The sequence below is a fragment of the Sander lucioperca genome, chromosome 9, assembly GCF_008315115.2.
Source record: "Sander lucioperca isolate FBNREF2018 chromosome 9, SLUC_FBN_1.2, whole genome shotgun sequence".
In the NCBI taxonomy this organism is placed as follows: Eukaryota; Metazoa; Chordata; class Actinopteri; order Perciformes; family Percidae; genus Sander; species Sander lucioperca.
The window spans coordinates 12629311-12653135 of record NC_050181.1 but is presented as its reverse complement, the minus strand read 5'-3'; the positions used below and the strand labels follow the sequence as shown (position 1 = coordinate 12653135).

Here is a 23825-nt window from a genome sequence, read left to right as displayed (position 1 = left end):
ACCTCCATGATTTCCAAAACAATTTGAAATGTGGACTCGTCAGACCTCAGCACACTTTTACACTTTGCGTCAGTCCATCTTAGATGAGCTCTGGCACAGAGAAGCAGGCGGCGTTTCTGGGTGTTGTTGATATGTGGCTTTTGCTTTGCATGGTAGAGTTTTAACTTGCACTTGTAGATGTAGCGACGAACTGTGTTAACTGACAATGGTTTTCCTGAAGTGTTCCTGAGCGCACGTGGTATCCTTTACATAATGATGTTGGTTTTTAATGCAGTGCCGCCTGAGGGATTGAAGGTCACAGGCATTCAATGTTGGTTTTCGGCCTTGCTGCTTACATGCAGAGATTTCTCCAAATTCTCTGGATCTTTTCATGATATTATGGACTGTAGATGATGAAATCCCTAAATTATTTGCAATTGTATGTTGAGAAACGTTGTTCTTAAACTGTGGCTGTCATTCAGTTGTTCACAAAATGGTGAAATTCGCCCCAACCTTGCTTGTGAACGACTTTTGGGAAGCTCCTTTTTATACCCAACCATGACCAATTAACCTGTTCACCTGTGGAATGTTCTAAACAGGTGTTTTTTGAGCATTCCGCACCTTTCCCAGTCTTTTGTTGCCCCTGTCCCAGCTTTTTTGGAACGTGTCATCAAATTCAAAATGAGTGAATATTTGCAAAAAACAAAGTTTATCAGTTTGAACATTGAATATATTGTCTTTGTAGGGTATTCAATTGAATATAGGTTGGAAAGGATTTGCTAATCACTCTATTCTGTTTTTATTTACGTTTTACATAACGTCCCAACTTCATTGGAATTGGGGTTTGTAGTTGACAGTTATTGCCACTGGAATTTTAGTGATGTAGATGATAACTAACATCCTAAAGCAGATAGTATGAAACATTTGAGTAACAGCTGTCAGTGAACATCCTGTGTTCGATGCTTTCAGGTGCTCCAACGACGTACTGTTGGCAAGCTGGACTTTATGAAACGCTGGAAACAGTACATAGTCGGTTTTGGCAACATGACAGAAGAGTTCTGGATTGGTGAGCACTGTTTCTCTGCAGACATTGAAACATTAACATATGAACAGTACTGAAGTATTTCTTCTTGCTTTCACATTCTCTGTCTGGCTGTTCCCTCAGGTCTGGATAAGATATATGAGCTCACCAACACTCCTACTCAGTATGAGCTGAGGTTTGACCTGGGACTGGGCGCAGAGAGAGCCTATGCTGTATATGACAACTTTAAGATTGCACCGGTCAAGCAGAAGTTCAAACTCACTATCGGCAAATACAGTGGGACAGCAGGTAGGCCTTTTGCCGCCAATATCTTTCCAAACTACCAGCTATACAATAGACAGTACGTGTAGCTTTCAAAACTTACATTTTCTTTACTCAAATAGAAGATGGTATAGAGACAAAAAAAGAGGGCAAGAATGGTAAGGAGACAGGCTGAGAGTGGGAATGGAGGGGTTTTAAGCAGTAGACACCCAACCCATAATTCTCAAGGGTGCTGAGAAAGCTAATACACACCAACAGTAGGTGGGCTATTTGTTTCAGAAACTTCTGTTCAGTCAGTTATAGACAGGAGCTATATAAGGAAGGTGGTCTCTGAAGAAGGCAGGGTTTTAGTTTGCTTTTGAGCCAAATAGATACAGACGCACAGCAAGTGGGGCGCTGTGTCTGCATATACCACAGTGTGCTGCACAACATATACTGTATCTCTCTATTTTTGGCCTTTTGTTAAATTTCTTCCATCTGGGAACACATGGAAGAAAAAGAAGTGATCAGCAAAATCTAAGAATATATTGTTGATAGAGGAAGGTTGAATTGCATGCAGATTCTGAACATTTAAAGTTCCCATATTGTAAAAAGTTAGATTTCCATGTATTTTTGATTATAAAGCAAGTGTAGTTGCCTATAGAGAATGGGATGTCAGAACCATTGTATGTGGGTGGGACAAGACCCACCCACTTTTTGGGACCAGTGATATCGGACCAACTCACTCTTCAGTGCATCTGTCCGTTTTACTTTTCAGAGCGCCGTCAGATCCATTCCACTTGAGGAATGCCCAAATTCATCAAACTCCATTCCGTGTTTTAGCTACAGCCTTGACTTCCACGCTACTGCTTCCTCAAATAAATTCCACTTGGCTCATTCAGAGTCCACATAAACTCCATTCCGTGTTTTCACTACTCACGCCTTCTGCTCTCCCACGACACATCATCTTATCATGCCTGCTGCTCAGGTGGCTCTCGCTGTAAGCTTACAAACTGTCACTAAATCAGGGTTTTTCCTGCATAGAGAAAGTTTTGGCGCCACCCCCCCAAAGAGGTTTTAGCCAGCGCCAAAGGAAAATCACGAGCGCCAAAACGTCAGAATCAGGCGCTGATTTGACTGAATCTGAACTGAAACTGAAATATTAGCTGTATGGAGCTAATGATATCTCCGTTTGCAGAGTGACCCTGGGTTCACATGCATGCCGAACCGTAGGGGCTGTCCGTTACACTACCGTAGGCCTACCGGCTATTCAACATCACTGACATTTTTTTTTTATCAATATTTCAAAATAGAAAACATTACACTTAATTATGTTTTGTAATCATAACACTTTTGTATTATTGTACAAATTAGCTACAACAGTAAGAGCAGTTACCTTACCTAAGTCACTCCTAAATTTTTCAACTAAGGAGCAAAGTGCTGCTTGGGAAAAAGATACGGTTATGCCCTGTTCATACTAATCAAAGGAACTGGACTTTGTGGTCAATTGTAGTCGAATGCGAAGACCCCTTCCCTTAAATATATAAACCCCTTCCATTAAATATAAACCATTTGTTTTGCATAAATTAAGAAGTTTTCCCCATAAATGTGTGCCTGAAAATGTATCAGTAGGAAATGAAGTCTTTGACGCTCAAAATTTCATGTGGGAGGGCCCCCAGACCCCCCACTTCATTCTGTCTCCCCTAGAGGCCAATTCTGAGCCAGTAAAAACCCTGTGAACATGCTGGTATTTAAGTGAATGTTCATTATTTGTTCGCCTGTTGCTTTTGAAGGCATCATGTAGTCTTAGGTGCAGAATTGAATTACAGTACACTTACAGATGTTGTTATAAAAGTTAAAAGTTATCTGACATTTATGCTAGGTACAGTAATGTTAACATCAATCAACCAGTGTCAGCAGCTCTTTGAATCCTGTTCAATGAGAGAAGCTAGTTGTACCAGTGCTATGTGTTGATATTAAAGCCAAGCTGCTACTCTATGGTAATCTTCACTGACTAGTAAGGGAGGACCTACCCACTTTTTTTTTTTGCTTCTGACGCCCATGCTATAGAGACTGAAAGTATCAAAATGCTCAATCCACAGAGAAATTCCACAGCCCGCATTCAGAAACTGTGCCTTTAAACGATCTGTCAGGTCTTCCATACGGTTGTGATGTCATAACTATACTATATATAGGTATAGGTATAATAGGTAGAAGGTGCCGCTACAGTGGCGTTACAGTCATTCCCCAGCTGCAATGATGGTGCAGAGACAGAAGACCTGGAAACACTTAAAGAGACCAATCAGAGCAGACTAATGCATGCTTTTCAGGAGGGGGGGCTTAAATAGACAGGCGCTGAAATGGGGTGTTTCAGACAGAGGGTGAATATAGGGTATATTCAGACAAATATAAGAAAAAGAATGTGCTTTTTGAACAACAAAAAGCATATAAACGTGTTCTAGTAGAAACCAAAAATTCAAGTATGAACCTGAAAATAAGCATGATTATTGCTTGTTAATTATTGTTAATGATCCCCAGGTGATGCTATGACCTACCACCAAGGCCGACCCTGGACTACTATTGATAATGATAATGACATCGCCCTGGGTAACTGTGCCCTGACCCACCGCGGTGCCTGGTGGTACAAAAACTGTCACCTGGCCAACCCCAACGGAAAATGGGGAGACAACAGGCACAGTTTGGTGAGTGAGCAGGAAGGCAGTCCTGCATTGGATTATGCATGATGGTCATAGGGTGCTATCCTGCCATTATTGTGGATCTGCCAATGTGGTTTTAAAAAGGGGCAGCTAGTAGAGTGGTTCATCCAGTACACAATGCATTATAAGTGTATTAAGTCATACTGTTCTGTCATTGACAGTAATACTCTTTCTTGGTCTTGATGGTTTAACATTAAGGGCAAAGTATTGAAGTTAACTCTTCTGGCATAATGTGCCTTCTCACCAATAGGTGGCACTGATAGTATTATGTGATGACAGATTTATACTAACCCAAGTTACCAGTTAACAGTCTTTGAATCCTTGAGATGGCTATAGGCTGTCAAACATCATGCCTTCACTCCATCCTTGCCAGTAAGTTATTTTATTTATTGAATTAATTGAAAGTTTAAATCTGCTTCATTAAGTTTAGCTACCGTATACTGGAGACTTTGTGTCCGTGAATAATAAGTGGATCCCCTGTGTTTGCCATGCTGAATCCCCTTCAGCTCAAAATGTCAACGTGGCAAATGAAATTTTCAGTGTTCTTAATTAATTCAGCAGTCATTAGGGGTTTCAAGGAGTTCTGCTGTGTTTTTTCTATTCATTTTTCACTGTGCATACCTCTAGCTGCTAAAGGAAATACAGTTAGTAGTTGTACATCTACCACTCACAACAAATTGCTTCTCTTGTATTCATTTGAAACTGCTAAAATTATCTCAGATAAATTCATCATTCTTATTTGGGGTTCTTTCTTACAAAAAAAATTTAAAAAAGAGTCTTGACCGGGAGGCTGTTCCCTGGTCTGCAATCAAAGACATCTTCACCCCAGCCCACTCTTAGTTGTTTTGTTTTGGATTGTCGAGATTGTCGCAGAAATCGCCTGAATCCATCAGCAATGATAAGAAAACACATTTCTCACACCAGCTATAAACCATAAGTGTTTTTTACCAGGATGATAGGGTAACAACAACAGTTATTATGAGAGTGTGCTACTAAAGAAAATGCCAGGGGATTTCTCTGCTCTGATTTCATCCATAATATTGCCGCTGCAGATGTCTCCCGCACTGTTTGGTGGTGAAATGCAATAACAGTCAAAACAAGTTTGTACTCACATGAAATGAAGCCTGAGGCTGGTGTTTATTAGTGTTTGTCATTCTGCCTGTCTGTCATTGCCGCCTGCCTCTTCTGTGACTTCTGTGTCCCTCACCCTTTTCTTGTCTTTCTCATTTTCCCTCTCCCTCCTCTTTCATCACTCCAACGTCTCCTTCTAACCATACTTTGCTTTCCTCTCTTCAATCTCTTTCTCGCTAAATCTGCTGTCCTGCTCTCAGGGAGTGAACTGGGAACCGTGGAAGGGCCACCTGGTGTCCCTCGACTTCACCGAGATGAAGATCCGTCCTGTGGGAGCCTTGTCCAGCAGGAAGAGGCGATCGCTGATGGCCAGAGAGAAGAGCAGAACCACAAACCTCCAAAAGAAATAATGGAGCACCTCCCACTTAGAGCACAACAGTCATCATAAGTCCCATTAACCTGCCATCACGCTAGATTTTGGTGTTTCTGTACATATGTATATGTCCCCACTGGTCTACATGCCTCTGTGTCTCAACTATTGGACAGTATTTACACTTCTTTGGGCAAGGAGAGAAATACTCATAAGCAATAGTAACTTATTATCTGTTTGTACTGTATACAATGAAATTCATCAGAAATTCCTTGGTTTAGTGTGATTGTGGGAAAGTGGTGAATAGAAAATTGCCTTGGAGTTTTGAATTGAACATTAACAAGTTTAGTCTTATCAGTTATAATGCAAATATTTTTTTTTTTAAATTCCTGTTTCACTGATTCTGGTAGTAACCTCAATTATTAATTCAGGAAACCGTAGATTTAAGTTAAATTGGAAACCTGCATTCATTTTAACTTTCTTTTTTAAACCTCAGGGCAGCAGCCCAGGTCATTTGTATTATATTTGTTTATTTTATGTCCTATGAAGAATTTGAGTAGCAGCTTTTCTTGTGTATACTACTATTATCATAACAACATCAATGTGAAAATGGCTTGTGTGTTTTGTTTTAAGATCAATTAGTGTGAGTTTATTGACTATGAAGTTATCTGGCTGTGTCTCATTCAGCTGTCACTGCCGCAAACACTGTCACATCAAATTAGTGTGTGTCAGACAAGCCAGAGAATAACAATGGATGGCCATACTGCTCCTGCTTTACATTCATATTATAGGGACAGCGCATATCAATCAATGTGATGTGCCTACATCAAACGTCAACAAGGATGAAGTTTACCCCATCCCCAGGGATCTAATGACCAAACTCTTATTTTCAATATGGAAAGCTGAAAAAGGTTATTAATACTGCTTTGACTTTGACTTTAATTACGTTTTTCTACACGTTTATTACGAACTGCTGGTTTATGAGACAAGCAGCACATCAATCAACATTTCTGCTGATCTGCCAGAATTGATTGGCCCTGCTCCTCATAAATTTTGTGTTCACTAAGATGTCTATTTAAACCTTCATAGCCCATAAGGTTTTATTCCAACAAATCCTCAATCAGGAGTTTCAGTCAGAAATGAGGACTGTCACTAAGGAATTTAAAAACCTGTATATGAGACTTTAGTTTTACTAATTGTATTGTCCGACTAACATTATAGGTGGTCATTCGTATTCGTGCCACGCATTTCACACTAAGAAAATAAAGGTTTTGTTATATGAAGACATTGTCATTTTTTAGAGCCTTAAGGGATACAGGATAAACAAAAAAATGTATAAGCAAATATCTTTTTGCAGAGGTGGAAGTTAAACGTTTACCATGGGAATGTTCGGAGGAGGGGGGGTTATATATGAACTATTACTGTAGTGCTATATTACTGTATCACCACATTGATCCATCTTGAGATAACACAAGACTAAGCATCTACAGACGTGCTAGCAGGTCTGTGAGGCTGCACTAGGCAATCTGAGCTAAAGGCTAACATCCTTTTATTATGAGAGCTCTCTTAAAGAATAGAATCACATTTTCCTTATGCAATTTTAACATAACTGTAGACTGTTGAAAGCCTCATATTAGCTTCCGTTGTACTTGAACTGAATTTTGTCCCCAATCATTTTCATTGAAACTGCTTTAAGAAGGGATCTCTTCACAGCCAGTCAGGGCAGGAGAAGCAATTACAGCAACCAGTAACCCTTTTGATGCACTGTACATATAAGTCCATCTTTTAATACATCCATGGCTCACAATGACAATTATAACATGCTGATTGAAGGCAATGTTTACCATGTTTATCATCTTTAGTGTTAGCATCAGCTAAAGCCAATGGATGTCATTAGTTTGCAAGTATTTAATATTATTTGGACTAATTGAAATTTGGACCTGATGATGGCACTAGATAAAAAGATAAGGGATCCTCAAAGTTATTCAAGTTATTGTGTGAAGAAACCTGTATCAAATTGCATTGCAATCCATTCAATAGTTACCAAATTCATTAGGATTTATTCTCTGGGGACCACGATGACATTTGCATCTGTGTTTGTCCAACTATTACAGTTTTGACACCAGTGGTGGACTAACAGACTATGCATATCTAAAGTTCAATGATCTACATGTCAAAGTCTCCTTACAAATCTCAGTTGCATTACTAATTTGACAAAATCATCAGTTTATTAGCTTTTTGCCTGAGTTTTCAACAACATCCCAGTATCTATCATCAGTTTGCTCAGTTTGAGTTCACATTAATAATCTCTTATGAAACTTGGATGACACCTTACAATAAAACTGCTCAGTGGGTGCTGACACTCTTCAGTTGATTTTCACTGTCTAGAACTGCAGTGTTCCCACAGTGCAACACTTTCATCATACTGAATTGAGCAACTGTACTTGCAGAATTCTGTATCTCATAATCTGTAGATGAGCTCACTGGCTGTCTGGACGGGAACCATTTTTACACAGCTGCTAAAAGTGTATGAAAAGCATATAAAAAACAAATTACACAGTTTTAACAAAATAAGTTACAAATGTAAGTTATCTATTCAAACACTGCACCACTTCTGAAATTGCCTTTCTTTCTCACATTTTTTTGTGTTTATTCATCAATATCAAGTGAGAGTGTGAGGAGGTTTCATGCCTAAAATTTGGCAGCAAATATTTCTAGCATAGCATTTCATTTCAGCTTTGAAATGAAATGTTTCACAAAGCTCATTAATGCAAAGGGCCTTTTTTAGCCACAGTGATGGCAAATTACTTTAAGGAGATTGGTTCCTGCCATTGCTCTGCAAGGCAAGTGGTTTGCTTAGTGCCAGCATAAACAGAGCAGGCACAAAGAGCCCTCTTACTATCTGTAAGTCTCCTCTACATACAGTATACAGGACAGTACAGTATAAGCTTGCAGACTTACACATCTGTCTGCCAGTGTCACTTTGGTGGACACCTAGCCTTGGGTTCAGGGTGATGTGTTGTTTCCATGAGAGAACTTGGTAATGTTGTAACAAGGGAGTGTTTGTTTTAAGGGGTGGAGTGTAAGCTGTTCATGGAAAGAGAGAAGTACAGACCAGACAGAAGAGCAGAGACTTTAGAATTAACTTCTGTTTGTTAAAGCTATAGTGCTTAGTTTCTTCCACCCCCATGAGAAATTCTGAGATATGACAACAAAACTGTCAGCGCGTGCACATGATACAAGCCTTCCATGATCGGCCACAGCCCCCCCTACTCCACGCAGTTGCTAGTAGTCAAGGAGGACATGGAGGATTAAAAACACATGATGGAAATTATCGTCACTCGAGTTTCTGCGCAGGAAAGTCACCGGATGCCACAATCTTCTGAACATAGCCATACTGAGAAATACTTAGAGATTTGTGTGGAGCTGATAGCTTTAATTAGCTTTGTAGCAACTCATTTGGCAATGGCTTGAATGTAACAGACATTCATTAATATCAAAACGTTACGCACTAAAGCTTCAAAATTGTCACTCAAACACAAACAGATACCACTGACTTACCTTAAGATCATGGTGCAAAGTCTTGCGTGATAGACAAGGTCAGGTGTGAGTTTAATTAAGGCCCAGACAGAGCCGACGGCCAAATGTCGGCAGAAAAGGCAGTTGGGCTGATCAGTCTCCCCAAATTGGTCAAAAAAGTGCCTCGGAACACACCAAAGCGACGAGACGTAATATGTCTCCATAAAAGCAGGCGGCGCTAATCTGTATTGTCACCCAAAAATGAAAACCGGCAGCTGATTGGACGAACGCGTCACGTGGGTCTTGTTTCTCCGGAAATTCAAAGCCAGACTGTCATGGCGGCTTGTTCAGAATACGATCTGATATTGTACTAAAATAGTTCACCGAAACGTGTTTCTGAAAACATTTAAAGCAAGAAATAGGCCATGCAGTTGCTGAATCTGTCTTCATTTCAGATCAACATAGGTCAGTTTAAAAGATTTTCGTCAGATTTTGAGAGACTCTAGTCACGCTCATTCTGCTCCCCGTTTCCGGGTTAGCACTCTACCAATCAGATGGGTCATTTGAGTCCGACTGCCGGCAGTGCCCGCCCCGCCGATTATACATGTCACATCAAATCGGCCAAAATGAAGGCCGACGCCCCCTCGGACGGACGACGGCACGGAACACGCCGAACAGACTTGAGGCTCTGTGCGTCCGGGCCTTTAAACAAAGTTTCTCAACCAGATCCATGCACCCCTAGTGACCCTTGTTGGCATTGTAGGGGAGCTTTTTGAAATAAATAGGCCTACCGTATGTGTATGGATTTGTCTTGATTTTTTTTTTGATTGATTGATTGGCCACATGAGGGCAGAGCTCCAGAGAGTTATAGGCCAAATCAAAGATCCTCTAAACCGTCTGTGGCCGAATGTGAATGTTTACGTTTGCTGAACATGTTCATTATACATCCATGGAAAGTGTTAGGGGCGTGTGGCTTGTGGGCGTGGATGGGTGTCGGGGGTTGCGGTCGCACCTCGGCCGGGGCTTGCAGTTAATGAACAGTACTATCAATGCACAACAATGCAATCAAATTAAGGATGATGTCATTATGGGTTAAGATTAGCAATGTTGCATATACTTTAATCACTGGTTTAATGCAAGGGGGTAAGCCGCTCTCTACAATGCGTAGGTCTTATGGCGCCATTTGATGCTAACAAGCACTCATCCCCCCCATTGGCATTACATTGACTGCCATTCATTTTGGCGCCACTTTGACAGCGAATAACTTTACATCTGAAGCATTTAAAGACTTTATTTGTCCATTGTTTATTTCTAAAGAAACACAACAATGTAAAAGGCTCCATTACCTTGTACCTCACGTTATGGCTCCGTAACAGGCGTTTTTGTAAAAATAGGCTAACGATTGTGTCATAACCATGCAACTTACTGTCGCATAGTAGAGAAATTACCGTACAGTACAGGAGAAGCTCGCAGGCAGTTTCGACTTACATTAGCTGTTTAAGTTTAATTACTAATGTTAACTAGCATTTTAGTTAGCAATAATTAGCCTGTGTCCATGTTATCTCCTTACATATACCTACGCTCTCCGTCTGCAAGATTCGGAATGATTGAGATTTCTCTTGGCACAGCTACCAGAAGACTTACAACTTTCAGACACGTTGCTCACGTCACATCTACGTCATCTCTCTCAGTTGGAGGCAGCGCAGTAACGCTCAGCCATCACCGGAAAAGCGCTTCTAATAGACTTCACTGGTCTCTGTCCAGAGCAACGGGATCTGTTGGTCCATTTCTTTTACTGTCTGTGGTTTAATGCACCACCCAGCTAAGTGACCCAAATCAAACCCATGCAACCACTATGTTGCCTAGCATCATAGCGTTTTGTGTGTGTGTGTGTGTGTGTGTGTGTGTGTGTGTGTGCTACTCACAGTTTCTCCTTTGCCTAAATAGAATTGTGATTGTGGACTATAGGCCTATTGTTGATTTATTGTGCATTTCTGTGTCTGCCTTGGTGATGTTTTATTCTGCTGTTGAACGTCAGGTTATCTAATCTATGTGGCTTAATAATGCTTGTCGCACCCGCTGTGGTGTCCTTACACGTTTTATTTATTGTTGCACATTTTTGTTTGACTTTTGTCCTCTCTTATGGTTAATTCTGAGAGTCTGTACAGTGAGTCTATACAGAGGAAGTTGGTTGTGTATATATAATTGATCATCAGCTGTAAAGTGCTGTCTTTAGAAGAGAATTTACTGTTGGTGTTTGGACATGAGGGCTCTGCGGTGTGATGCTGTTCCATTTGTGTATAAGTTGACATTTAATGCAATTTATTGTGTAGCTTATGGGTGTTCTTTAATTTAACAGTACTATCATATATCAATATTCAGCATTCCCTCCCCCCCTTCTTTAGTTAGTTCTCCTTCCATCCCTTGCAAGTAGCACATCTTTAAGCAGCCTATGCAGTAAAGATTTTTTTTTTTAAGTGTTAAAAATGCAGTCAACACATTGATTGTTGTTTACAATTTATCACACCTGGGCTAAGCACATCAGGTCAGGGAGGAGGATACACTTCCTATCGAATGTGAGATGACATACTCTACTCCCACCCCAGGCCTTAAAGAATTAAAGAAACACACATTTACATGCTGAGATTTAAGTTATGCTAATACTTTGACAAATAGGTTAACAATCAGGATCCGTGAGACAAAACCATTTCCCAAAGTACATGTCTGAGCCTTAAAATTGTCAAAGATGAATTGCTCCCCAAGCCAAACTGATTACTTGCATCAAATATTGCTCTGCTACGGCCATCAAAGCGATGATGAAAATGACATGTTCATGAAGATCACTAGAGGCCCAAGTGCTTATTAATTGAATTGCCTCTGCAGCTTTCAGTTTTGTTTATTAAAACAGTTTATACCATAAGAAACCTTCCTCCGCCTCTTTTATCTACTCATTTCCATAATTCACTGCAGTAAAAGTGGATGTAGTGCAATTGAAGTGCAATGGAATTGCTGTATTTGAATGCCCCACAAACAATTGCGTCTCTTTGTTGTTTTTTTCTCTCACATTTCATTGTCCCTGTGGTCTGAATAAGCACAGTGTGTTACCATTCTGCAAAAATGACTCCTATGTGCATTGGCTGTATAAATTGCATTTTTGTGAGCATGTTGTCTGAGTCTTGGCAGCCACGTTGGATGAAGACGCCTGTGCAATAGTATATGGATGATATATTCATACACAAAGATAATGACTTTATGTCAGAAACAGAAAGATGAAATTTCACAACTCTAAAAAAATACTTTATTTCTCTCCCTTTCATCTTCCACATTGTGCTGTTCTTTATCATTGTTTATCTATATGTAAGGATAAATTATGCATGCAGAACAAAGCCCAGCCAGGCATATAATTAAAAAAAAGAATCACCTCAGCATTTTTTCAACTGTGGAACAACAGAAAACATGCCTAAATATACAATGTCATGCATAATTGGATGGGATCAAACAAGGACGGCACATTTGCTGTTCAAACAGATGACAAATCCTCCCACCTCCATTTCCTCTGATCACAGCAAACTGATAAAGGGAAAAAGCAAAACATGTTTTGTTTTTTTCATATTCTTAACCCTTTGACCCCTGCTGCGGATTTACATACTTCCTCTAGAAAATATATTATAATCTGTTCAAAGTGAGAGAAGTCAAAACATAGCGAGGTTCAACATGCCGAATACTGCCAAACAGGTGTTAAGAGAAAAGTGTGGATGGTGTGAACGCGTTAACAGAAAACAAAGTGATCTCTTTAATGCAACCGGCACTTTAGTAGGATACACATTAATATTACAGGGCTGTATGATGGATTGGAAAACTGATGATGAGTGTCAGTAACTCATGGTCAGCTGGTAAATGATTGCAGCAGGGAGGCAACTGAGATTAAATGAATTAAAAAATATAAGCATTCATGTATGAATATTAGTTGAATGTATTTAGTAGAAACAGAAAATGACATAATCCCTGTAATAATGAAAAAAAAGGTTCTCAACCTGGGGGTCGGGACCCCCAAGGGGGTCGCGAGATAATTTCTGGGGTTCGCCAGATGGTTGGGGAGAAACAAATGTAATACCATATTCTAGACTGGGGAATGATGTATGAATGATGTAGAGCTTCACTTGTAAATCAGGAGGTCCTGGAACACAGAAAATAGTCTAAGGGTGGGTCAGGGGGAGAGAAAAAGTCACAAATGCATCAAAAATCGACAGAGCCTGAAGCAGATTGGACAAGGCTAGGTGTTAGCTGCTAAAACTAAACTGTCATTAAACCAAAGCATTATTTGTTTACATGTATTAGCATTCACAAAAATCACTCAAAATCAGCAGGGAGGAGGCGTGTAGAAACAGCTGTTTACACCGGATTGCAGCGCTCTTTCTCTCATTGAGGGGGGGTGAGGGGGTCGCGAACATGACTTGGGAACCACGGGACTAAACAAACAAGATGTTACATGGTAATTAAGCTATTAATTATTATTTTGCTTTGGACAGAGCCAGGTAGCTGTTTCTCCCCGTTTCGACTCTTTGTGCTAAACAAAGCTAACCAGTTATATTTACCATACAGACTATGGCGGAGCAATATGTACAAAATCAAATATCATAAGATTTTTGACCAAATACCAATATCAATATTGCGACGAAATTGTTGGGTTGACTATTGGTGCTTTTCACAAAATATTTACCCAATGAGATTTATGATAAATAATCATCAGTATTATGTGGATACAATGACTGGGTAAAGGCAAATAATAGAACAGTTAGAACAGTTACTGTCACTTTACTGTAATGCAGCCTTTAAAACCAAGGAAAAAAAACACTTTTGTCATATTCCGATATCCAAAATCCAAGACGATATCTAGTCTCATATCACAATATCAATATAGTATTGATATATTCCCCACCACTAATACAGACTCGAGAGTGGTATTAAGCTTCTTGTGACTCTCGCCAAGAAAGCAAAGAACAGTATTTCCTAATCTTTCATATTCCTTATTTTTTATCATTATTGTTATGCTGTTAAGAAAGCCTGTCACTGTTGGTAATGATGAATAGAAACTGTTAACTGACTGCAAATTTCTCTCTGGCACATACAAACCACATCAACATGTTCAGCCAATGCCTGAACATGTTGATGATGTCATTTCTTGGCAAACCTTTCAGTGTGGGTGATTCCACCTATTAGTGATACATTGCTACATACTGTAGGCTTTTATTTTGCAGAGGAAGCTTTTTCAAAATTAAGCTCAGCAAGTACAGTTTCTCTCTCTGAACATGAAGCAGAAGAGACAGACATCAATTTCCACATGGGATTGTGTCTGTCTTAGCAGTAATGAAATGTGTTGCAAGACTGTTTTCCCAGCAGCACTTGAGCAACAAGATCAACTTAGTGCCAGTGTAAGCTGCCTGAATGCCTGAACATGAAGAGGCTTTGAGATGTCACGCACTTAAACACAAAATATGAGCCTTCAGACACAATCCACTTGAAGCCCAAATCTTTGATTATTTCAAGGTTTCTCTTTGAATATTTTGAAAATGTTTAGTTGAATACGTTCCAATTTGCTTTGAATACTCTATAAATCCCGTTTTTTTGGACCACATAACTTTGAAGAATATTCATTAATAGTTTGATTTAGAGATAAAATTATCATTGTGTTTTTTTCTCAAATGAACGTAATTACTGTAAACATTATTGATATAAACAAACCTGGACCCGTATTAATCAAACTTCTAAGAATTTGCTTAAAAACTCTCTAGAGACAAGTTAACTCAAGAACTCAAAGACAAGGATCTGTCAAATTGCTTATTCTTTGTTTAAAAAGATCTTTACATTTTACTCAGTGATATGATATGTTTAACATCCTTAATATCTTTATTAATAATAAACATGTGGAATGAACAACTCAACAACAATCTTATGATGTATAGGGGTGAAATAATAGGAAATGTACATCAGACAATATAGGACCACGCTGACATACACATACAATGTTAAGAGCATTTAAGTTGTAAGAAATTAGATAAATAGCTTTTACTCTTAAGTTTGTTAAAAGTAAAGTAAAAGTGACAATTATTTTATTTTTATTTTTATTTTACTTAAATCTAAAACTTTAATAAATACAGGCCCAGAAAAAATGACTGACTTCCATATGGTTGCTGTCTAGTGGTAATCAGTGCATTAACAGTTATGTCAATCAATGTGGGAAGGATAACATATTCCAAGTTTATTTATTTTTTACTTTTTTGGTTTTCCTTCCATTTAGATTATGAATTGTGCCTTTAAAGGAACACGGCGACTTATTGGGACTTTAGCTTATTCACCGTATCCCCCAGAGTTAGATAAGTCCATACATACCCTTCTCATCTCCATGCGTGTCGTAACTCTGTCTGGCGCACCCACCGCTAGCCTAGGTTAGCACAGATCCTGGAGGTAACCGGCTCCATCTAGCCTACTGCTCCCAATAAGTGACAAAATAACGCCAACATTTTCCTATTTACATGTTGTGATTTGTATAGTCACAGCGTGTACAAATAACAAGGTCACATGAGACACAGCCATCTTCTAACCGTACACATACTGGGAACTATATTCTCAGAAGGCGAAGCACTGCTACTTGGGCGGAGTGATTAGCGCAACACCTGAAAAGTACCGTTGTTACTCTCTGCTCCTCACCACGGGGCTTCTCAGGTGCTGCGAGCAAATCACTCCGCCCAAGTAGCAGTGCTTCGCCTTCTGAGAATATAGTTCCCAGTATGTATATGGTTAGAAGATGGCTGTGTCTCATGTGACCTCGTTATTTGTACACGCTGTGACTATACAAATCACAACATGTAAATAGGAACATGCTGGCGTTATTTTGTCACTTATTGGGAGCAGTAGGCTAGATGGAGCCGGTTACCTCGCGGTGGGTGCGTGAGACAGAGTTACAACACGCACGGAGATGAGAAGGGTATGTATGGACTTATCTAACTCTGGGGGATACGGTGAATAAAGTCCCAATAAGCCGGCATGTTCCTTTAAGGCACACTTGACCTGAATAGGCCTACTGCAACACTCAAAAACCAAAACTAGTCCTGTGGCCTAGACTGTATTATATTAAGCAAATAAAGTAAGAAAAGAGGAAAGAAATCAAACTTATAGTTTTCTTTCAAATGTTTTGGACGACAGTGGCTTTTTTTAGAAAGTGAGAGTGAATCATGAGTCTAGATTGCAGCCTGAATGTAAAAAATGTGCAGTTTTACAGCCATCAGAACACTGGGCAGACCTTACATTGGCTCTTTCTCCCAAATACAGATGCAATGAATTTCACATGGAAGCTCTAACACACACACACACACACACACACACACACACACACACACACACACACACACACACACACACACACACACACACACACACACACACACACACACACACACACACACACACACTCTCTCTCTAACCCACTCATAAACAAACACATTTCAGTTATGCCTCTGCATATTCTTCCTTTATGTACCACACACTAAGAAGCTCATACAAAATGTTGTAAACATTCTCCACACATAACATCATATGGATACAAAATGACAAGTACACTGACTGTACACTGTTTATATGTTTCAACTATATCTGTGCCCATTACAATGTGCCGTCCCATTGGTTTGAACCATAGACTGTATATAAAAATGGTCCACGCATCTCCACTTCCTCCCACTGTACGGAAGTGCCTTCTTGTTATTTTGGAGCCAGAATCTGCGCACTAGTTTTCCGGCGGTGGAGCTGCGGTATTAAAGTTCCGCCCATACTGCAGCCAGCCACCAGGGAACGATCGAGATGTTTTGGCTTCACTTATACAGTCTATGCATCAACCCCTGGTATGTCTTTTGAGTCCAAGCTGGTGAACTAGGATAAAAAAAAAAAGAAAAATAATTTCTTACTCCATGGCCAGGGCGACCCTGTCAGGTGTCAACGGCCCCGTCTTGACAGAGATCCACAAGTCTTCAGTGGAATTCTTTTTCTTCTTTGTTTCTGACCTTGCGGTTGCCATGGCATCTTTACCACAGCAGCAACAGCAGCTGTTGGCATGGCGACAGCAGCAGCAGTGGCAGCACACCACCAAAGTGGTGAGGAGGACCAGCAGGGGAAGAGTTAGGAGGACCACCAGGCAGACTGTGTTGTACACCCCCTGATTGTGTTTTTCTGTAGCAAAACTCCAAAATTGGTTGAAAAAATCCTGGATGCTGTCTGTTCTTCCATCCATGGCGTTCGGATACGGAGCTGTGAATCCTTTCAATTGAGTCTGTCTGGCAGTTTTAATAAATCCTTTAGAGGGTTGTGAAGTTTGCAAGTCGGTAAATGTGCCTGTTAGGCAGCTGCAGACACCCAGCTAATTAAGATATGGTGTTCATTTAAGTAATTTTACGGAATCTGGTTCCAGCTTTAAAGTTGTATGTTATGAAGTTTTACTCTTTAAGAAAACCTCAAACATCTACAGAGCCAACAGCTGTCACACGTCAGATAATTTTAGTGACTTGACATTGAACTTTCATGTGCTTCTGTTTTCTACTTCTAAAGATCAGAGTTTACGGCACTATCTGATGAGGCATGTGTATGCGCTCAGGCTTGTGTTGTTTATGTTAAATGGAAACACTGGAAGCATGGAGGCTGACTTCATGCACGCCTCCTTTCTTGAAATGCCCTGTGAGGTGGTTACAAAGCCAGAGCGTTCTTTGAACAAATCCAAAAGACCAAAAGCTCATTTGTTTATAACAAGGTTTTCTTTGAAATCGCCCAGTTGTGATGATCTTGATGCAAGATGAAAAAGCCAAAATCTGCACTTCAGCCAAGTTTGTTTATGCTGCTTAGCATTCCTCTAACTGTTTTCTTTCTGGTTGTCTCCTTCACTCTTCTCTTGTCCTCTTGCCCTTTGGCTTTCAGTATGATTTTGTAGAGCCGTAGTTCAATTTGGGTGTGTCTGTGGAACGAAAGAAAGAGAAAGTGAACATTGGTTTCCAGCAGACAGCTCTTCCTCCCTCCCTCTCTGCTTTCCCTGCCTCCAATCCATCTTTCTGTCTCTGTCTTTAACATCTCTGCTCCTGCTCTCTCTCCCTCTTGTCAGTGTCAGCTTCAGATTTTCAGCTTTCCCCTCATTAATACTGCATAGGAGTCATTCAGGATTCAGGGCAGATCAGTCTAAGAGTCCCCCTGAGAAAGAAAGGGGCAGCAAGAGAAAGAAGAAGAAGAGGGGGAGAGGGAGATTGTGTCTGAGGGAAGGCCAGACCGAGATAGAGGTAACCAATCTTTCTAAAAGACGGAGAGTGTCAGGAAAAAAAGAGACACAGGAGAGAGGTAGGCTGGGGAAAGACCTGCTGCAGGAGATTCATCTAAATATACCTGGCTAATGGCTCCCATTGGAGGAGACACTGTAGATGGGGTCTGGCTTAAGTTTTCATAAATGTCTGATTGTAACATTTTCCTCTGGCCTCGGATGAAATCTCCTCCTAATAGCTCTCCAGGAGAAGAATACACGAGGCAAGGTGCTTCAGTGGGAGAAGTAGGTCTGCAAAAGAAAATGAAGTCGTATTGTTCCCTTTTTCTCTGAGACTGTTTGATTAAGTCTGAGTTCTTGAGGCGACGTCTTTATTTAAACGGTGTTAAACATCTGCAGTTTTTCAAATGATTTCAAACATCATTTGACTCAAGTATGTCCCCTAGATTCTCTGTAGTCACGGCTACAGCTTCTTTGTATTCTAGATGCAGGAGGGAGAAAAGATTTTCATCTCACATTTGGCTGCTTCTTAGGCAGAGAGATGAGAGAGAGAGAGAGAGAGAGAGAGAGAGAGAGAAAGATGCACCTGCAAGTGGAGAGCAAATAGATTTGGTGTGGCTGTCGGTGTGCGTTGCGTCTCATGTGTGAAATTGGTTTGCCCGCAGACAGCCTGCTAACTTCCCGCCCTGTTCATTTGCTCAACAGGAAGCTGAACACTTAAAGCTAAGAAGGCAAGAGTCATCTGAAATGTCAAAGTGAGAGTTGAGAAATAGCTGTCTCACTGATCTAAAATAAATCACCACATTTGACACTGTGCTTTCTCTTTGCCTATTTTATATTAAAGTTAAAAACAAGGGCACATACACAGCTGTGCATTTTAGGCCAAGCATCGCTGGGCCTCATAAACCATAGAAGTACATGTTTGTTCTTGGATTTCAGGTGCAGGCTACCATTGAATCTTTTTTAATCCTTACATGACTTTGGGTTCACAGCTACTCTTAGCTTGAAAGGCTCACAACTTTAACTCTGTTAAAATTTGCGCTAAATTTGGGTCTTGAGTATAAACTATGCACATTTTTGGGAGCCATAATGGCTCTACCACATTATCGTTGGTAATTTCCTTTGCTGTAGGTACATCTTGTTAGGATGAGCTTGGCTGAGCAGCAGCGCCTACGTGTATGCTCTGATCTCCCTCACATTAAGAAAACAATGTCAACACGACAAGCCAGAGCCACTGAACAATAAGTCTGTAGGAGAGAGACAAAGGCCGGGGGCAGCAAAGAGGTGTGATCTAGAGATGACTAACAATGCATCAGTGGTAAGTCATCAAATGGAATGGATAACTCACCAAGTGTTGTGATAATTTTAGTCTCTGGTCAGAAAGAATGGTCACTGTGAGTTATGTCTAAAACGTTTCCCACTCACCGGCAGAGAAAATGTGAAACAGGATGTTAGATCATCAATGTTATAATCTAATTTTATCTTTGCTATGTGCTCGCATACAAAGGCAAGAAAAAGATACGTTTTTTATTGTATAAAAATAAAATATGTTCCGGCTCAAGTGGTTTCAAACTATGTTCAAACCTTTCTTCAGGTAAACACTTTGATTGCCAGCCAAGAGTCTCTTTCGCAGCAGGCCATTTGCAGTACTGTGAGAGTAAAAGAGGGTGTTCACCCTATACATGTTGATGGCAGAACATTTTTAAAGTCAATATAGCCATGTTATAATGCAAGAACATTGACTCTAAATACATTTAAATATTTCCTTGGTTCATATTATCTCATTGAGATGACATTCTAAGACTCTGACGGGGTACTTCACTTTCTCATGACATTGTGCTCTCCTGGAACTATCTATATACAGGAAAAGGCCACTCCTGGGGCACACAAAGCCAGGAAGGGGCTGAGAAAAATGTTATGATTGCACTTAGTTAGCCCCTGCAGCTTTTTAAGGAACATGTGCGACCCAAAAGACAATGTTGTGACAGAAGGCAAGGCAGCAATCTTTAATGACTTGCCCCGAGCACACGGTCAGAGCAGATCCCGCATCATCAGTCAATATTAATACACAACACTTGGACACATTCAGTTTGACTTGAGTCAGCCACCAACAAACCTAAAGCCGTACTTGTCTGTTTGTTTTTTGCTGAAAATGTCTTGGATCATAAGTGCAGCTGTTTTGCTGGAATAGCTACAGGCCAGCTGATAGTCTGGAGGAGTGCAGTTCTCCACAGTGAGCAAGTGCAAGTGCACAAGCCCATTACAGTTCAGACTTGTGTCAACTCGATCCTGACTGAGTTGAATGAGCAAAGTTGAGGACGTTCTTACAGTAAAGAGCATGAGGAGGAAACTAAAACCAACATCAGCAAATGTTTAAGCCAAACAAGATCCATTGAACGGAGCAACGGAAAGTTATTCTAATTGATTGATGCAGCAAATTTAGAGATTATGACAAGTGAGAAACTTCTTCATTTTGTGAACTAAAATTTAAATCAAATGGTTTATTTTAAAAAGTCAAGAACATAACTACAAGAGTATGTTTTAGTGACACTCTGCAGCACTCACAAGCAGGAAGAAAGTTATCTCCATATCTTTGTAACTTGTCAAACATCCTGTTAAATCAAATCACTGTCAAAACAACACCTTTTTAATAAGAGTCTGTCACTGTAGCAGCACCTTTCGCTTCTATTTTTTCAACTTGTCACACAACGATGAGTATCAATAGCCTATATGAACCACTCACAACAGTATTAGAGTATTTCAAGTTACTGGCACTCAAGATCTCTTACCTATCTTACCTTACTGTGAAGTGGCAGGTCAGCTCACCCCTCCTGTTTAATCCAGTCGGCTGCTCAAACTTCTGCTGTTTCTGTTTTGGCATCTGGCTTCTGCTCTGATCTGGTCCCCCTCACCCATACATCTTGACAAGTCTTCACTTTCTGTTCCTGTTTCCCTCTCTACCCTTGTTTCCCCTCCTCCTCCTCTCTCTGAGTGAGTGTGTGTTTTGGTCACAGCGTCACTGCACCCTGCCCACTTCTGTGTAAGAATGGGCCCTCTGTCTCTGCTTATGTGTTTCCTGCATGGGGAACTGGATTCTTGTGGTTGCTTTACCTCACTCACACAAGCACTGAATGATGTCAGAGAGCGAGGGAAATTTAGGTAAACTGAATATGAAATGAAATCATAAGAAGCCTTTATTAACTGTGTCTCAAAACAAACTCTTTGGCTAGGATATTAATAAAAAGGGTCCTCTAACAGTAGATGCACAGATTCAAAAACCTAGCCTAAGTTGCAGGCAAGGTTGCAGCATTTTACATAATAACACTAAATTACAGCAAACAACTACTCCACCCATCTCAGAGTCCCAAAATAGGGATAAAAAGGGGAAACGAAAGCTGTTAAAGTGTGTGTGTGTGTGTGTGTGTGTGTGTGTGTGTTGTGAGTACCACCAGGTGTGAGAGCCTAAGATGCAATTGAGGTATGAAAGAGTGAGGTCATGTGAACTGCACACACACACACACACACACACTTGCCATGCCTGTGGCGATGTGGTCAGTGCCCTTTCAGTTCAGTCACGCAAAAGAGGATTTTTATTCAAGTAAGAAAAAAAGTGTTCTACTGACATTAAGTAGCAGTCTATTTATTCTCCTCTTCTGAAAAGAGGAAGTTTTGAGTGCACTGGCTTGAATACTGTACTCACAAACAATAGAATGTGTCCTTGTGAACATAGAGTAATTTTAAAAGTGGTTAATGTGGGCGCGCATAGACAGGTCACGTAACCTCTATTAATTTCCATTAGTAAAATCCTTCTCTGATGTTTCTTTTAAACCTATTTTGTGCCACCACCACATGATGCTGTGTTAAGCAGTCGTGGTCATTTGTATTTCTAGGAGGTCAGTTTTTTTCTTTTACAGAGTCGTCCTCCAAATTCAACTATTCAAAAATGTAGTTAGGTTTTTTTTTCATAATAATGAAATGTGATGCCCGTTAAGGTAGCTGTGAAAATATCAAGACAAAAATGTATGTGTCCTTCATCTGAAATATTATCAGATCACCACTTCTTATTTTATATGAATCTACTGCTACATTTTGTCTGATAATCTTGAAAACACACTTCCTCACCATCTGACTGGCTGAACTTGCAGCGTTTCCTTTCACTGCTACGGGGTACAGTTACTTGAAAATTGATGAGACAAGCCTCGCCATGTCTGCAGGTGTATCTGTGCCATCTTACACCCGCCTACATACACACACACACACACACACACACACACACACACACACACACACACACACACACACACACACACACACACACACACACACACACTTACACACAGACAGACTGGCAGGGCGCATAGTGCTACATGGTGAAGCTATATCACAGCTGCTGTTGAGGCACTACAATGTCCAGTCACCTCGAGCAAGTGTTGATTAATGACCTCAGTGTTGCAGCACTTTCCTTGATGGAAATCCTTCTTTACAGTAGTTTATATGAAAATTATTTCACTATATATTTCACCTGCTGCTTTTGATTGCTACTGCAGACATACCTGCATGTAGACATTTCTATGCCATGCTGGGGTCATTAAAAAATCTTAGATTTTCAACTATGAGAAGACGTGAGGAATGATCTGAAAAAGCTGTCGGATTTTATGCGACAATGTGCCTTTTCAGGTCTGACTTTATTTTGTTCTTACATTATAAGGACCCTATTATACCTTCCCTTTCCTCTAAGTATGCCTTGTGTTCAAATTACACTGCAGTGACCCTTGTGTGCATCTCATTTCCTCCATGGAAACCTTACTCAATACATACTTAGTTGTACTGTAATGGGCGTAGCTCAGCCTCCCATCTGGTTTATAAGAACCTTATTCTCAGTTGAGCTCACCTATGAAGGAAAGATCAAACAATACATCCCTTTATCCATCTCGGTGTGTAGCTGAACAAACTGCATGAAAGACCAGTGAGCTCACAGTGGATCACTGATACAATCATGACAGCAAAAAAAAGTGACTGTGACATTACCAGTAGCATTAAAGAAAGCCTCATGGAATTACTGAACTGTGCAAAAGGGCATTACAAATGGCTACGACCTACTGGTTCTGCCAACACACACTGAAATATGAGTGGGTATGATTCTAACACAGTGTACTCTGTGACTTCTTGAATGTGAGCGCTAATGAAAAGTGACTAAAGGGTTGCTGTAGTGGAATCTGACAAGTGTCCAGAAATAGTCTGCTAATAAAACCAGTCCCCCCAGAGGCAACCCTTAGCTGTGATTCAGTCCTGTGAAATGTTTGGGCCCAGTGCCGTGAAAACAGGCAGAGAGCAAGACGGGCGAAGACTTGATTAGTCTATATAAGGAATTGCTTCTTGCGCTCAAGAAACGCCAACATTGAAGAGCTATTGGTTGGCATGTAAACTTAAAGCTTTTACAAGAGCACCTAATTGCACATTCCAGCTATGAGGTCAGTCTGAGCTATTTTAACATTTAATTACGTAATAATCTCAGCATAGTTATCATATGACGCAGGCTGTATTCTGGGACAAGACATTTATATCAAACATTTCTTTCTCGGCTTGTGAAGAACAGAA

At 40.3% G+C, this 23825-nt stretch overlaps 2 protein-coding genes and 1 long non-coding RNA gene across 8 annotated transcripts in view; 1 reads left to right on the top strand and 2 right to left on the bottom strand.

The window, feature by feature from the left end:
- The window catches only part of tnn (tenascin N), a 52844-nt gene extending 46146 nt beyond the window's left edge, over positions 1-6698 (top strand). For all 5 annotated transcript variants that reach the window (XM_031294333.2, XM_036005694.1, XM_031294334.2 and 2 more), the window contains 4 exons: positions 949-1045; positions 1145-1309; positions 3800-3963; positions 5310-6698. In XM_031294333.2, the coding sequence (XP_031150193.1) occupies positions 949-1045; positions 1145-1309; positions 3800-3963; positions 5310-5459 (576 nt within the window). In that variant the 3' untranslated portion in view covers positions 5460-6698. The remainder of the gene's footprint in view (positions 1-948; positions 1046-1144; positions 1310-3799; positions 3964-5309) is intronic.
- A 6582-nt stretch (positions 6699-13280) lies between these two features.
- LOC118495799 lies at positions 13281-15325 on the bottom strand. Its single transcript, XR_004898238.1, has 3 exons — positions 14448-15325; positions 13878-13879; positions 13281-13291 (listed from the first exon to the last, which is right to left on the bottom strand). It is a non-coding gene; the product is annotated as an uncharacterized LOC118495799 (long non-coding RNA).
- Positions 15326-16409: 1084 nt separating this feature from the next.
- On the bottom strand, positions 16410-21254 carry LOC116046115 (uncharacterized protein KIAA0040). 2 transcript variants are annotated; one of them, XM_031294329.2, is made up of 2 exons: positions 21026-21254; positions 16410-17933 (listed from the first exon to the last, which is right to left on the bottom strand). In XM_031294329.2, exon 2 carries the CDS (start codon positions 17217-17219, stop codon positions 16893-16895), a length of 327 nt encoding a protein of 108 aa, XP_031150189.1. In that variant the 5' UTR covers positions 17220-17933; positions 21026-21254; the 3' UTR covers positions 16410-16892. The 2 variants fall into 2 exon arrangements, with proteins under 2 accessions (XP_031150189.1, XP_035860845.1); XM_036004952.1 differs by lacking the exon at positions 21026-21254 and adding an exon at positions 18353-18731.
- Positions 21255-23825: the final 2571 nt, after the last annotated feature.

Bases quoted from the DNA above. Each gene is read 5' to 3' on its own strand.
- LOC116046115 (XM_031294329.2), bottom strand. From the start codon at position 17,219: ATGGATGGAAGAACAGACAGCATCCAGGATTTTTTCAACCAATTTTGG.